Source organism: Narcine bancroftii, chromosome 1, assembly GCF_036971445.1.
Source record: "Narcine bancroftii isolate sNarBan1 chromosome 1, sNarBan1.hap1, whole genome shotgun sequence".
Taxonomy (NCBI): domain Eukaryota; kingdom Metazoa; phylum Chordata; class Chondrichthyes; order Torpediniformes; family Narcinidae; genus Narcine; species Narcine bancroftii.
The window spans coordinates 415776807-415792298 of NC_091469.1; the positions used below are offsets into that span (position 1 = coordinate 415776807).

At 39.3% G+C, this 15492-nt stretch overlaps 1 protein-coding gene across 8 annotated transcripts in view; it reads right to left on the reverse strand.

The window, feature by feature from the left end:
• LOC138751570 (sodium bicarbonate cotransporter 3-like) overlaps positions 1-15492 on the reverse strand; it is a 277417-nt gene that overhangs the window by 35000 nt on the left and 226925 nt on the right. For all 8 annotated transcript variants that reach the window (XM_069914014.1, XM_069914011.1, XM_069914018.1 and 5 more), the window contains 2 exons: positions 8611-8724; positions 4124-4285 (listed from right to left, as the gene is read on the reverse strand). In XM_069914014.1, the coding sequence (XP_069770115.1) occupies positions 4124-4285; positions 8611-8724 (276 nt within the window). The remainder of the gene's footprint in view (positions 1-4123; positions 4286-8610; positions 8725-15492) is intronic.

Sequence of the window (15492 nt, forward strand, 5' to 3'; positions counted from 1 at the left end):
TACATTAAAATGACCACAAGAAGTGGTAAATCTGCAAAAATAAAGAATCTTCAGCTAATATAAATATGGAGGCTATTTCTGAACTCCTGAAATGGCCTGACAGTCATTATCCGATGAGTTTGAACTTACTTCAAATAATTTTGGTGCTAAAATTGAAGAAGTCCGGTGCTTAACCCAGGAACACGGTAAACATTTAGTATATTTTGAGCTTATTCTGAACAAGTTTACCAAGCATATTGATGGATTAGAGAAAATGTATTCCAACCTAAGTGAACAAGCAAGAGTTGTTGACCTGGAAGGCATGAGCAGACGACAGAATATATGTGTTCTGGGCTTGTTTGAAGATACCGAAAGTGGAAAACTTGTAGAATTCTTTTTGGAGTTTCTCTGTGGTTTTTGGGAAGGAGCTGCTCCCATCTCTGTCAGAGATTGATAGAGCACATTGCTCATTAAGGCCCAAGCCGGCTCAGGGGCAGAGACTGCATACAGTCAGTATACAGTTGCATTGATATCAAACCAAGGATCTTTTGATTCATGAAGCCCGTTGTAGAGGAAAACTTGAAAATCGTGGCCAGTGAAACAGAGTGTTGAATATAAAGATGTAATGTTGGAGTTGTATACACATGGTTCTGTGTGCCTCTGCATTACATTTACCAATGGTCATAAGAAATGGCTGTTTTCAGTTGAAGAAAGTCGGAATTACATAGATGGTTTCCCCACTATATTGCACCCAGTGTGAATATCTTCTTGGGGATAGAAACTGCTTAAATTTTATTACTTTTAAGGTGCTTAACACCTGTTAAATAACATTGATTGGGAAAGTATTTTGCTTTGGCAATAGTCTAAGGGATTAAAAAAATTCCCTTTGGTTATAGTTTCGTAGTTATGTAAGCACTTTTCTTTGTATTAAAGCATTGAGATACGATATTTCTAAGTGAAGAACATTGAGAACTACACAGATTTTCTCCGTTAAAATTATTTATATAATTACTGTATGAGAAATTTTAAAGGATTTTTTCATTTTTTTCATAAAATGGTTGAAGTTTTAACAAATTTACGTAGTGCTTTGAAGTATTGACTATAATTACAATAACAATAATGGAGCAAGAGATAAGAACTTCGACAGGAAGATTTGTTTGGGTTAAGAATTGTTGTTTTGTGGAGTATGTTGTTGAAATCTTCAGCAGCTATTTGGATTTTTGGGTTTGATGGGGAGGGAAGGACTTTATTTTCTTTAGGCTTTTATGGCTTTATTAGTGTTAGTTTTTAGCCGGAAGGCTAACAAATGGAGTTTAGATATTAATTGTGCTAATCAACTTCGAGTTTTAATTTAAAAATATGGATAATTCTATTAATTTGTGTAAAAAGGCTTGAACCATCCAGTTAAAAGGAAGAAAATGTTTTCTCATATTAATCATGTTAAAGCCACAATTATATTTTTACAAGAAGCACACATTCACAGACATGATAATTCTCATCTTATTACAAAGTGGAGGGGGCAGCATTTTCATTCTTCATTTCAGGCTAAAGCCAGAGGGTGTTGATTCTTCTTAATCAAAATATTTCTTTTATCCATCATAGTGTTGTATCTGATACAAATGTTGTTAATCACATATTCAAAGTCAAGTGTCAGTTGTTCTACAGTCAGGTATTTACCCTGATACAGGCATTTTCTTTTAAAAGTTTCAGATTCCTTCCTCCCTTATATTATAATATTATATATAATATTATAATATTATATTATATTATTGTTATATTATTGTTTTGGGAAAATTATATAATAAAATGGTAGTTTTTGCTAATGTTTATGCCCCTAATTGTAGATGATGTGGGGGGGTTTCAAACACTTTTTTCTTCTCTAATGGATTTGAGCTTAATCATTCACCTCCTAACCCTGTTACAATGAGTAAATCCGCCTCATTAATTCACTCTTTCTTATCAGATTATGATATTTCTGATGTTTGGCATTTTCTTTATCTAAGTATGAGAGAGTATTCTTTCTTTTCACCTGTTCATCATACTTTTTCTCGAATTGACTATTTTCTTATTGATAATCAATTGATCCCATTGACTTGTTTTCATAATTATCAGAGTATAGCAATATCAGATCATGTCCCTATGGTGTTATCCATGACCCTTCTTGGCCTCCCTCAGATAAAAAGATATTGGCATTTCAATTTGACTTTACAATAAGATGATGATTTTGTGAAATTTATGGAAGAGCAAATAACCTTCTTCTTTAATACTAACGCTTCGTTAGAAACTTCCAATTTGATTGCTTGGGATGCTATGAAAGCTTATCTCAGGGGAGAGATTATTTCCTACACTGTGAATATAAGAGATTAGAATTTGTTAATCAAATTAAACGAACAGATCAAAAATATGCTCAAGTTAAAAATCCTGATTTATATAAATTTGATCTCCTTTCAACATATCCAATTGAATGCCAACTTTTGAAAGTAAGTGTCAGTTTGGTGACAAATTAGGTAAGATTATAGCTAATCAGTTGAGAGGTTTTGAAGCCAAGTGACAAATTACAAAGTTTTGAATGAATGATGGATCATTCTAAGATAAGTGATACATTCAGGAAATTTTATTCTCGACTTTATACTTCTGAATTTCCAGATGATAGCAGTTCAATGAAGTTATTTGGATCAATTAAATATTCCCTCACTTTCTTTAATTAACCAAGCAAGATTACACGAGCCTATAATCACAAGAGGAAATAGCTACTGCTATTTCTTCTTAGCAATCTGGCATATCCCCAGGACCTGATGGGTTTCCTGTGGAGCTTTTCTCAATTGCTTTCACCGCACATAAGTTCTGTGTCATCTGATTTATTTAAGCAAGGTAATCTTCCAGCTTCTTTTAACAAAGAGTGTATATCTCTCATAGTAAACAAAAGTAATTATCCAACTGAGTGCTCCTTTTCCATCTCAGCACTTCTCGGATTCTCACTTCCTTTTTCTTTAAACAAATGAATTAACAATGCCCTTGTCAGGCAGACTCTGAGAGTAGTTCATAAAACATTTTGCATTTCATAGCTTTTCTCTATCAAGTCTTATTCTATCCAATAATTTATTTTCAACCTTCTTTACACAATTTTGTTTCTCAGATACCTAATTTTCCTTGGGCACTTGATGTGAACATTATTGAATTTTTTTAAGGTTATAACCTTCTTGTAAAGGTCTAATATCCATTATTTATAATTTGGTAGGTTTAAGAAACACTCCCTTCGTTAGAATTAAAAATGCCTGGGAACAGGATTTAAACCTTTTAATATCAGATGAGGTTTGAGATTCAATTTTTAAATTGGTTAATACCACACCTTTACGCACATGTCATTGTTACAATTTAAAGTTGTACATAGGGTTCATAAGTCAAAAGTCAAATTTTCTTGTATTTATCCAGATGTAGACCCTTGCTGTGATAAATGTAAGAGGGGAGAGGCTTCTCTAATCCATGTTTTGGACGCGCCCCAGTCTTAAAGGATATTGGAGAGATGTGTTTCAAACTTAATCCTTAATTAAAATCTAGAGCCAAATCTTTTGGTTACTCTTTTCAGTACAACTGGATAGGAACTCCAATCAAATGTCAAGTTCTTTTTGTCTCTCTCTTAGCCAGGTGTGTGATATTGCTTAGATGGAAGGATGCTGCCTCGCCTATCCATGCTCAGTGGTTAAGGGGCATTATGACCTGCTTAAACATAGAAAAGGTTTGTTATACAATTAGTAACTCAAATATAAGGTTTCAAATGTTGTGGGGACAATTCTTGATCTTTTTTCCACAATCTTTAGACATAATAGAAATCCTAAATTTTAATACTTTGCTATTTAACTCCAGAAATTAATTACTTTTTTTCTCTCTCTAGCCATGCAACAAGGGTAAGAGGATGGGGTATAGAAACACGACTATCCGTATTAAAATTATTAGATATGTCTATGTTTTATGTATTATGGATGCACTTGATATGCCTTTATACAATTTGTTGAGCTATGTAACTTACCATTTGTATTGTGTAATCCATAAACGTATATTATATGCATGTTTAAGAATATAATCAATAAAAATATTATAAAAAGTATGAAGGATTGTCCATTAGCTGCTATTAGCACAGAAATACCTTCAGTTTGTGCTCCTTTCTATTGACGATAACTGCAGTGATCTGTTGATCCATGAAAATAAGAATAGTACACAGCAAAGCTGGTACAAAAGCAGCAAGCATTGTCCACCATTGGTTCTGTCCAAGTGGATCTATAAACCAACCTCGGTCTTTTCGAGTAGGCTGCATGCAAGGGATAAATATGGTTATTAAAATGCCATATGCTTTAAACTTTCCTCCACTCACTTTAAATAGATGTGTCTGGGAAAAAGATGCTAGTTGTTCACCTTCACAATCTTCTGTACTTCTATTAAGTCACCTCTTATCCTTCATCGCTCCAAATAGAAAAGCCCTAGCTCTGTCAACCTTGCTTTATATAACCACTCCATTAAGTTGTACGGCATCTTTAAATGCATTCCCTCTTGCATTTGACACTTTCATTCAAGGAATAAGATTCTGACTGCCTGCTCAATCTATGCTTCCTATAATGTTATAAACTTACATCACATCTCCCCTCAGCTTCCAATGCTCCAGAAAAAAAACCTCTTTATAGCTCATTCACTCTAATCCAGGCAATATCTTGATGAATCTCTTTCCTCTCCAAAGCCTCCTCATCTTTCCTGTATTATGGAGACCAGAACTACACACAATACTCCAAATGTGGCCTGAGAACTGCTTTATACAAATGCAACATGACTTGTCAACCTTTATACTCAATTCCCTGACTGATAAAGGCAAGCATGCCATACACCTTCTTTACTACCCTATCCACTTTCAGGGAGACATCATTTTGCATCCCACAATCCCTCAGTACATCAATGGTCCCAAGGATTCTGCCACTTACTGTATACTTTCCTCTTGTATTTGACCTTCCAAAATGTACGACTGCACATTAGTCCAGATAAACTCCATATGTCATTTCTTCACCAAATTTCCAATTGATCTATATCCTGCTGTATCCTTTGACAATCTTCCTCATGATCCACAACCGCACCATTTTCTGATATTTGCATCTGAATCTCCAGACAGAATAACATCGCCTCCACCACTACCATTTGTCTTCTATGATCCAAAGTTGCATTCAACTTAGCAACTCACCATGAATCTTATGTGACTTAATCTTCTGCAGTTGACCTTGAGACCTTACCAAGTGCTTTTCAATGCAAAAAAACTGTCTAACTTTCATCAATCATCTTGGCCTTCTCAAAAAAAATTAAAATACATTTGTGAAACATGACCTCCTCCACAAAGTTCCATGCTGACTACCCCTAACAAGTCCTTGCAAGTAAATCCTATCCCTAACAATCTTCTCCAGAAATTTCCCTACCATTGATATAAAGCTCACTGGCTTATAATTTCCAGGTTCATCCCTGTTATCCTACTCTAACAAAGGGACAACACTGATAGACTCCGGGGAACTCACCTATGGCTAAAGATCTTTAGCAAGCCCTCCTCCTTTAATATCCTAGGATAGATTGCATCAGGCTCTGTGGACTTACTTGCCTTAATATTTTTCAAGGCACTCAAAACCTCTTTCTTCTTCATATTGACATGCCCTGGAGTATCAACATGCCCCTCTCTGATTTCACCAACATCCATAGACACAATTGAAGCAACACTTAAGATCATATAACGTAGTTTTCCTTTCTTTGTTATCCAGCTAGATGAAGGCTAACTTTGCTGGTTCTTTTCCTATCCATTAGGTCATAGATTGAGAATATTATTAATATCTTTTCCTGTACCAATACCTCTGAATCTAACCTTAGCTTTTCTGCAAACTGCTCCTTGGCAATGTCAACAAATAAATTAATCCAAATTTACCTCACTGACATGTTTTCTACCTCTGTTATTTGTTCCGCACTTTTTTCATTTAAAGATTTCCAAATCCACCTACTGTATATACTCGTGTAATACTTGAGTTTTTTGGACTAATTTTTCAGGTTTTCACTGGGGGGGGGGGGGGAGTGGTTGTGTGAGGACTTTTACAAGGGTCATGCTTTTGACCGCATTAAGTACTGGCATCATTCAAGGCATCGGGAACTTGGATGGCCAGGACTGGGTGGTAAGTCCATGCTTGGGCGTCAGGAACTCAGATGGGCAGGTAGCCGGGGTCTAGGAGAGTCTGTGGCCAAGGCATCGGGAGCTCTGGTGGGCATGTGGCTTGGGTGAGAGTCCATGATCGGGGCATTGGAAGTTCTGGTGGGCAGGCGGCCAAGGAGAGGATTTACGGTCAGGGTGTCGGGAGCTCTGGTTGGTGGGCAGGCGGTTACAGTGTTGGGAGCTTGAATGGGTGGGTGGTCAACTTTTAAATGGGTCTTATGGAAAACATGTGATTTTTGGTCTATACAGGATCATCTATTGCATGAGTATATTTGGTACTTCCATTTCTAAAACTCAATCCACAAAGGTCCCTAATCCATCTCCATCACTGTTGAAGAGGCTCTCTTCTTAGACTCTAGAGTCCTCATCTTACAAAAAAAAGTTTTTCTGGAGCTCTTCAATCGTACAGCATCCTTTCCAAACATCCACCAAAGCACATTCAACTCAGCAATACAATACCAACAGTAAATCCAAGATCTCGCCAAAACAAACTGGATTTTTAATTCTAAATTTGATAGTTGACTTTTGTTAACAAACTAAATTCTGTATGATCTGAGACATTTGGCTTTGCACAGTTCATACTGTATTAGAGACTATCAATTACTTGTTATGGGCAGGTCCCTGCAGACTGGAAGACAGCAAATGTCATGCCACTTTTTAGGAAGGGATGTAGGCTGAAGACTGGAAATTATCGGCCAATTAGCTTGACGTCTGTAGTTGTAAAAATGCTTAAAGCCATCATTAAAAATGAAATAGTGAAACTTTTGGAACGTAAGGGTTCAATCAGGCAGACACAGCATGGTTTTAGAAAGGGAGGATCTCGTTTGACAAACTTGTTAGGATTCTTTGAGGATATAATGGGTGCGGTGGTTAGAGGGGAACAGGTTGATGTTGCATATTTGGATTTCCAGAAAGTGTTTGATAAGGTGCCGCAGAAGAGACTTATCAGTAAGTTACAGGAAAGTGGAGTTCGGGGAAGTATATTGGCCTGGATTGAAAATTGGTTGTCTGACAGGAGGCAGAGAGTCGGGATAAATGGGAGTTTTTCAGGTTGGCAGAGAGTGGTAAGTGGGGTGCCACAGGGGTCAGTGTTAGGCCCACAACTGTTCATCGTTTACATTGATGACTTGGAGGAGGGGACAAAATGTGGTGTAGCCAAGTTTGCAGATGACACCAAATTGAGTGGAAGAGCAAATTGTAATGAGGATGTGGAGAGTCTGCAGAGGGATATAGTTAAGCTGGATGAGTGGGCAAAGGTCTGGCTGATGGAGTACAATGTTAGTAAGTGTGAGGTTATCCACTTTGGCAAGAAAAATAAAAGAGCTGAATATTATTTAAAGGGTGAAAAACTACAGCATGCTGTTGTGCAGAGGGACTTGGGAGTGCTTGTGCATGAATCGCAAAAAGTTAGGTTGCAGGTGCAGCAGGTTATTAAGAAGGCAAATGGAATGTTGGCCTTCATCGCTAGAGGAAATGAATTCAGGAGTAGGGAGGTAATGTTGCAACTGAATAAGGTACTGGTGAGACTGCACCTGGAGTACTGTGTCCAGTTCTGGCCTCCATATTTGAGGAAGGATATACTGGCTTTGGAGACGGTCCAGAGGAGGTTTACTAGGTTGATCCCTGGGATGAAGGGGTTGACTTATGATGAAAGATTAAATCGTCTAGGATTGTATTCGCTCGAGTTCAGAAGAATGAGAGGAGATCTTATAGAAACATATAGGGTTATGAAGGGTATGGATAGGATAGATGTAGGAAGGTTTTTTGAGCTGGCCGGTGAAACTAAAACGAGAGTGTCACAGTCTCAAGTTTCGGGGGAGTAGATTTAGGACAGAGATGAGGAAAAATAGTTTTTTCCAGAGAGTAGTGAATGTTTGGAATTCTCTAACCAGGGAAGTGGTTGAGGCTGCTTCATTAAACATATTTAAAATTTGGTTAGATACATTTTTACATGATAGAGGAATTAGGGGATATGGGGAGAAGGCAGGTAGGTGGAGTTAGGTCATAAATTAGATGAGCCATGATCATATTGAATGGCGGAGCAGGCTCGATGGGCCATTTTTGGCCTGCTCCTGTTCCTACTTCCTATGTTCCTATGTACAAAACGCATGGATAAGATACTTATCAAAATTCTATATCTTTACTGATCAGTTTTACATACCATATTATTAACTCATTACATTCAAACTGAATATTTATTTACTGTATGATGGGATACAACAGCCAAAGAGCAAATACAAACTAATTGCATGTTAAAGAAAGTAAATCTTTAAAGGCTAAATCATCCTCAGGAAATTATTGTATTTTTTGGTAATATCCAAGTCTTTCAATCAAATCTGTACATTTTCTAATGTGAATATATTCATTTTTAGAAGTGTCTGGTTATACTGAATTAATAATATCCTTACCTCAAACTGGTCTGGAACTGCAAGCTTTGGAGAAGGTACGCCAACAAAAAAATCAATCAATGCCATGGCAAGAATGGTAAGAAACACAGCAAAATCACTGATGATGGCTCTCACCTATCATATCAAAGAAGAAAATTAGCCAAATATCATGCTTCAATAAAGTGGGTTTTTTTTAAACTCCACAGGTTGAATTTCTAAGATGAGAAAGAAAAATCCAAAACAAGAGTGTTGTGCCCAAAGTAAGAGACTACAATGGGGTGGGGGAAACAAGATGGCTAACGTAGTCTGAGAGCAGAAACTATATAGTAGGGCAGTTGAGGAACAACAGAGAACCTTCAAAGATTTTTCACGACTCCACAAAAGTATATTCCGTGAAAAACAAGGAGAGTAAGGGTAGGAGGGATACTCAGCCATGAATAACTAAGGATAAAAGGGAATATTCAATTAAAAACTAATGCATTCAAAATGGCTAAGAGAAATGGGAAATTAGAAAACTTTAAAAAGCAGCAATAAATACAAAAGCAATAAAAAAAGAGATTATGAAAGTGCATTATCACAGAATATAAAAGCATGAACAGATTTTATAAATATTTCAAGCAGAAAAGAGTGGCTAAAGTAATCACTGGTCCCTTAGAAGAGGAGAAGGGTGAATTCATACAGGGTAGTGCAGATGTGGCTATGGCACTATACAATCATTTTAGTTTGTTGTTAAACAGGAAAAGTATGTAAATGCTGGGATTGTAATGCAATGCACAATAGTGCTGGAGAAACTCAGCAGGTCATGCAGCATCTACAGTAAGGGAGCAAGAGAGAAAAGAGGAAGGAGGAAAGGGAAGGGGGAGGAATTCAGGCTGAAAGTATAAGCCAAAACCGAACAGGTATGCAAATAACTAGCTATGGGTGAAAAGGAGGCAGGTGCTTGAATAAAATCCTCTCCCTGCCCCTTCTCTCCTCTCCTTACTCCACCTTTTTATTCAAGCACCTGCTTTTTGCTCATACCTTGACAAAGGGATCAGGCCCAAATCATTGTTTACCCTACACTTCCAATAGTTGCTGCATGACCTGCTGGATTTTCTAGCGCTTTTGTGCATTTCAACTATTTTTGTTTGTCTTCAGAATGGCAACATGCCAAAGAGGTGATGCTGGGGGGAGGGGGTTGGTGAAGGGGGTGGGGGGGGTGTGGAGGGTGGGAGGTATACAAGTACGTACCAGGGGATGTAGATTCATTTGGAGGCATGGACTTGTGGACCAAAATTAACTGTTACTGTGTTGTATGTCTAAATTAAAAATTAAAAGCTTCCCACCTCTGGCCCATAGCAGATGTATTTGTGGTAAAAATTACCAAAATTCTCCAGACTCTGGGCAGGTTGGAAGATTGCAAATGTTACACCACAGTTTTTTTTTAAAAAGGGTAGGAAAAAGGCAGGTAATTATTTAACTAGTGAAAAATTCCAACATGCTGATGTTCAGAAAGACCTGGGAGTGTTTGTACATGAATCACAAAAAGTTAGTTTGACGATGCATCAAGACAGCAAATGGATAGTCCTTCATTGCTAGAAGGATTGAATTTAAGGCAAGGAGGTTCTTCTGTAAATGTGCAGGGTACTGGTTCAGCTGTAGTTGAAGTACTGTGTGCAATTCTGGTCTCGTTACTTGAGAAAAGATATACAGTAAAATCCCCATTACCTGGAATTCAAGCAACCAACAGCCTGAAGCAATAGACACAAAAAAAATCACCGAAAATAAAGATGAAAAATACAAAAGTTTAAAATTGGCTAGTTTAAAATTAACAAGTGATTATTTCGCCAATCACACAACATGCAATCTCAAGCTACCGGAAAATCAATTTATTCAGCATCTATCAATTCCCATAGGTACTGGATATTGGGGGTTTAATTTATTGGCTTTGGAGACAGTGCAAAGGAGGTTCATCAAGTAATCTTATAAGGAGGCAGTAGGTCTTTTCACACCGTTATATAAAATGGGGATCTTGGGAAATTTTCCCAGGAATTCTCCTGTGAACTGGTGGTGTGACAATGCCGGCCCGGGAAAATTACCCAGGTCTGCGGCCCTATCTAAGAGGTATATCTGTGGATTCGGGTGATTTTCCTGGGCCACCCTCTCCCTGCAATCTGAATCAGCAAATGGCCGAGCAGGGGAAGCACCATGATGTCAACGCTTCTGTGCTGGATTATCATTTCAGCATTTAAGCTTGTCAACCTCAATTTGCCTTCAATAAATCTGTTCATTCTGTTATTTTGAATTGCTCTATATGTATGTGTAATATGGCGAGCTCTCCACTGGCCACCGAGACAGAGGTGCACCAAAGAAGAGGTACAAGGACAGCCTAAAGAAATCTCTTGGTGCCTGCCACATTGACCACCACCAGTGGGCTGATATCGCCTCAAACCATGCATCTTGGCGCCTCACAGTTCGGCAGGCAGCAACCTCCTTTGAAGAAGACCGCAGAGCCCACCTCACTGACAAAAGACAAAGGAGGAAAAACCCAACACCCAACCCCAACCCACCATTACCCCTCCATAAATCTTCGTCCGTGAAGCCAAGCCAAAGAATATATATATATATATATATATATATATGTATATACACACACACACACACACACACACACACACACACACACACACACAGAGATAGAAATACAGAGACTACACACTCATCACTGGACCACCACCACCACCAACCCCCAAAATTGCCAGCGAGGGCCAATTACAGGAAATTTGGACTGTGGTGTGAAGGCCCAGGAGGTCCTGCCTTCCCTGGACTTTCACCCAGGTCCAAGTAGGGTAACCTCTTGCCCACAGTGTGAAAAGGCCTACTGAGTACCTGGGATGATACTCTATGGAGTTTAGGAATATGACAGGGAATCTTATAGAGACATAAAATTATGAAAGGAATTGATAACATTGAAGCAGAGAGGTTGTTTCCACCAGCAGGTGAGACTAGTAGGGGACATAGTCTCAAGATTTGGGGGAGTATATTTAAGGCAAAGATAAGGAGGAACCATTTCTCCCAGGGAGTAGTAAATGAGGCTGTTATTGAACATATTTAAGACACAGATAGAAAAATAGGAGAATTAAGAGTGAGGAAAAACAGGTGAGAAATCAGAACTGAATTCATGGCCAAATCAGCCATGATCTTATTGAATATTGGAGCAAACTCTTTCAGCCAGATGGCACTTCCCTGCCCCTATTTCCTTGTGTAGTTGAGAGATGAAACAGAACATAATGGTTTACTTTTCGTAAATGTATGCCCAATTGCTATTTTTTTCTATTTTGCTCCATACAGTGAAACTAAAATGCAGTGTTAAGGACAATTATGTCTGATTTATTTTATGGAAAAGGTTAAACAACATTAAACAAAATGCTGAAATCCTGTGCTTAGATAAATTTTGACTAAAAAAATTCAATGACACTGCACAGACTTTCCAAATGGTGAGAAACCTGAACATTCGATATCGTGCGCAAGAAATGTAATTGCATTAGTATTAGATGTGCACAACATGCCATTCGAGTAAAATAAATAAAAAAGATTGATAAACAAGTGAAAATACAGAGACCAGGAAGGTGGTCTCTGCACATGGGACTGTTTGCATTTTTCCCAATCCCACAAACCACGACCCACTGCCATTGGAACTAGAGGAAATGCAGATCACAGCTGATTATTTACCTCTTGTACAAACTGAACATTCTATTTGTTTAAGTCTTTTGAAATATATCTCCAGCTTGAATATACTCAGCAACCAAATCTCCACAGCCTTCTAAATTAGTGAATTACAAAGTTTATGGATGAAAGAATTTTTCTCTTCTTAGTCCTGAAAAGCCAGTCCCTTATTTTGAAAATATGACACATAATTCTTGATACTCCAGCCATGGAAAATCTGCATCTACCTTGTCAGGCTTCTTTAAAAATTTTAATTCTCATTCTTCTAACCTTTACAGCACACAGAGCTATTCTGCTTGATTTCTTCTCTAAAACAAAGCATTACTTTCCCTTTAACATGCTGACACATCTGTTCATGGTCTCATGCACTGATAGACTGAGATCACACACAAATTGGATAAATAACACCTCATGTCCTGACTGGACACCTTCTGGTTTTTATTTGCTCCCCACCCCGCCAACCTCTGTACATCCCCTCCCCTATCCCTATTTCTTCTTTCCTCTAGCTCTCTCTCTCTCTTTTCACCTTTGCCTCCTTTCCTCCATCTCTGTATTCACAGAGCCACCCCCTCCCCAATCAATTCTCACCCTTCTGTCCTCCTATCCATCTCCAATTAGCACCATTTGTCTGTTGGCCTGTGCTTTTCCCCCTTTTCCCCCTACCCTTTTTTTCCCCCACCTCTGTTCAGGTACCTGCCTGCTTTTTGTTCACACCTTGAAGAAAGGCCAATGTGGACGCTGCAGGACATGCTGAGTTCCTCTAGCATTCTTGTGTTTTTACAACAATCATACTTTGGTGTTTCATGTCATTCAAGAGTCAATCTGATCATTGCACTTCCTCTATCAATCCTTCCTGGAGACCAGACTTGTACACAGAATTATTGATGTTGGGCCCTAAACGTTCCAGGTAAGATCTCTCATGGGCACTGCATGCCAAAATACACCAAATCCGATGCTTTGTATGCATTCATTTTTATAATTATAAACTCATTAGCAATTGATCACTTAAACCTGATGATGTTACTGTCACCAGCTATTGTTTGCATTTCATTCTGATTGAAATATTAACTTCCCACTTGAAGTGCCAGTTGATGAAGTAGACAAAGACGATGTGTTTTATGAATATGTCAGCCTATCAGGTTGTTTACGAATTCTGGTGCTTTGTCTCAAAACAGGTGGCTCCTTTGCAACCTTGGGAACTGGTACAGGTCCTGGGTCTGTAGTGTGGGAAGGACTGGCTTCTGGACCCGCTCCAGAATCGCCAGCATGAGACAGTGGAGCCTCAGCATGGCCATCTGAAAGCTTACTAAGGGTCACAGGCTGGGGGGGGGGGGGGGGGGGGGGTGACTCCAACCTCTCAGGCTCACTCTGAGTTGGGGTGCGAGGAAGGGGCGAACCAGGTGAGGCCAGATCACTTAGGGGTATAGTGTCAGTGCTCCTGTCTGGGAATTTAACATGACCGTAGTTGGGGTTAGTAGCTGAACTGGTTGGATTAGGGTGTCTGTTTTACACGCCCGAGCATGGCTCTTCAGCAGCACGGTTCCAGGCTCAGATAAACAGGCTGGCCAGTCCATCACAGTTCCTGATTTCCTAGGAAAGGCAAACATACGTTCATGAGGTGTTTGATTTGTTGCAGTAAAGACCGAATAGAATGTAGTGCCTCGGGTAGCACCTTCTGCCACCGGGTAACAGGGTAACCATGTGTTTTTAAAGCAAGATTAACAGTCTGCCAGATGGTAGCATTAGCCCTTTCAACCTGACCATTGCCCTGCGGGTTGTAGCTCGTGGTACGGCTGGTGGCAATCCCCTTTCATAGCATGGCTCGCAGCAGTTCAGCGCTCATGAATGGTGAGCCTCTATTGGTATGAATGTAATTAGGAAAACCAAAAATGCTGAAAATTCAGTCAAGTGACTTAATGACAGACCCTGACGAGTCGTCAGGGCAGGGTATCGTAAAGGGAAACCTGGAATATTCGTCAATTACAGTAAGGAAATATACATTTTTGTTGTTGGAAGGTAACGGCCCTTTAAAATCTAAGCTAATCCTCTCAAAACGTCGGGTTGCCTTGATGAGAGTGGCCTCTGGAGCTTTGAAGTATTGCAGTTTGCATTCTGCGCAAACAGGACAGCTTTTAGTCAGTTTCCTGACTTCTTCCAGAGAGCAAGGAAGGTTGTTAGCCCTTATGTAGTGGAAGAATCTTATGACTCCTGGGTGGCACAGTCCGCTATGGATCTCTTTTAGCCACTCCAGCTGAGCACCAGCAGCAGATTGTGACAATGCGGCAGAGGGATCATTTAACCTGCCCGGTCTGTATTGGATCTCAAAATTATAAGTTGAGAGTTCTATTCGCCAGCGTGCCATCTTGTCGTTCTTGATTCTACTTTTGTGTTTAGTACTGAACATGTAGGCTACAGATTTCTGATCAGTGACAAGAGTAAATTTTCTGCCAGCTAGAAAGTGTCTCCAGTAGCGAACAGCTTCGATAATAGCCTGGGTTTCTTTATCAATGGCAGGATGTTTAAGTTCAGGTCCGCGTAACGTGTGGGAGAAGAACGCCACAGGTCTGCCCTTTTGATTAAGGGTTCCTGTCACGGCACAATCTGAGGCATCAGTTTCCACTTGGAATGGGACATCCTTGTCAATGGATGAGAGTGCAGCTTTGGCAATATCATCTTTAATTCTCTCAAAAGCCTTCAAGGCCATTGGAGAAAAAGGATAAGATTTAGTGTCAAACAGAGGGCGTGCCTTCTTCGTGCTGTAGGAAAGGGGGGGGGGTGGGCCATTCATTCCAGGTTGGGGCGGATTTTGCCCTTGCAGACAATGTAGCCCAGAATGGGTAGCTCTGTCGCATTGAACACACATTTGTCCTCGTTAATGTAAGGTTGAGTTCTTTAGCTGTTGCTAAAAATTTCTTTAAGTTGTTGTTGTTGTTCTCAGCTTGTGTTTTCCCACAGATAGTGACATTATCCAGATAGGGAAACGTACCCTGTAACTCATACGTCCTAACAATCTTATCCATTTCCCTCTGAAACACTGACACACCATTAGTGATTCCAAAAGGTACCTTTTAAACTGGTATAACCCCCCATCAGCCTCAAAGTATAGGGTCATTCCTTTTTTTAATGGGGATTTGGTGGTAAGCTGCTTTGAGGTCAATAGTGGAGTACACTTTGTATTGTGCTATCTGATTAATCATT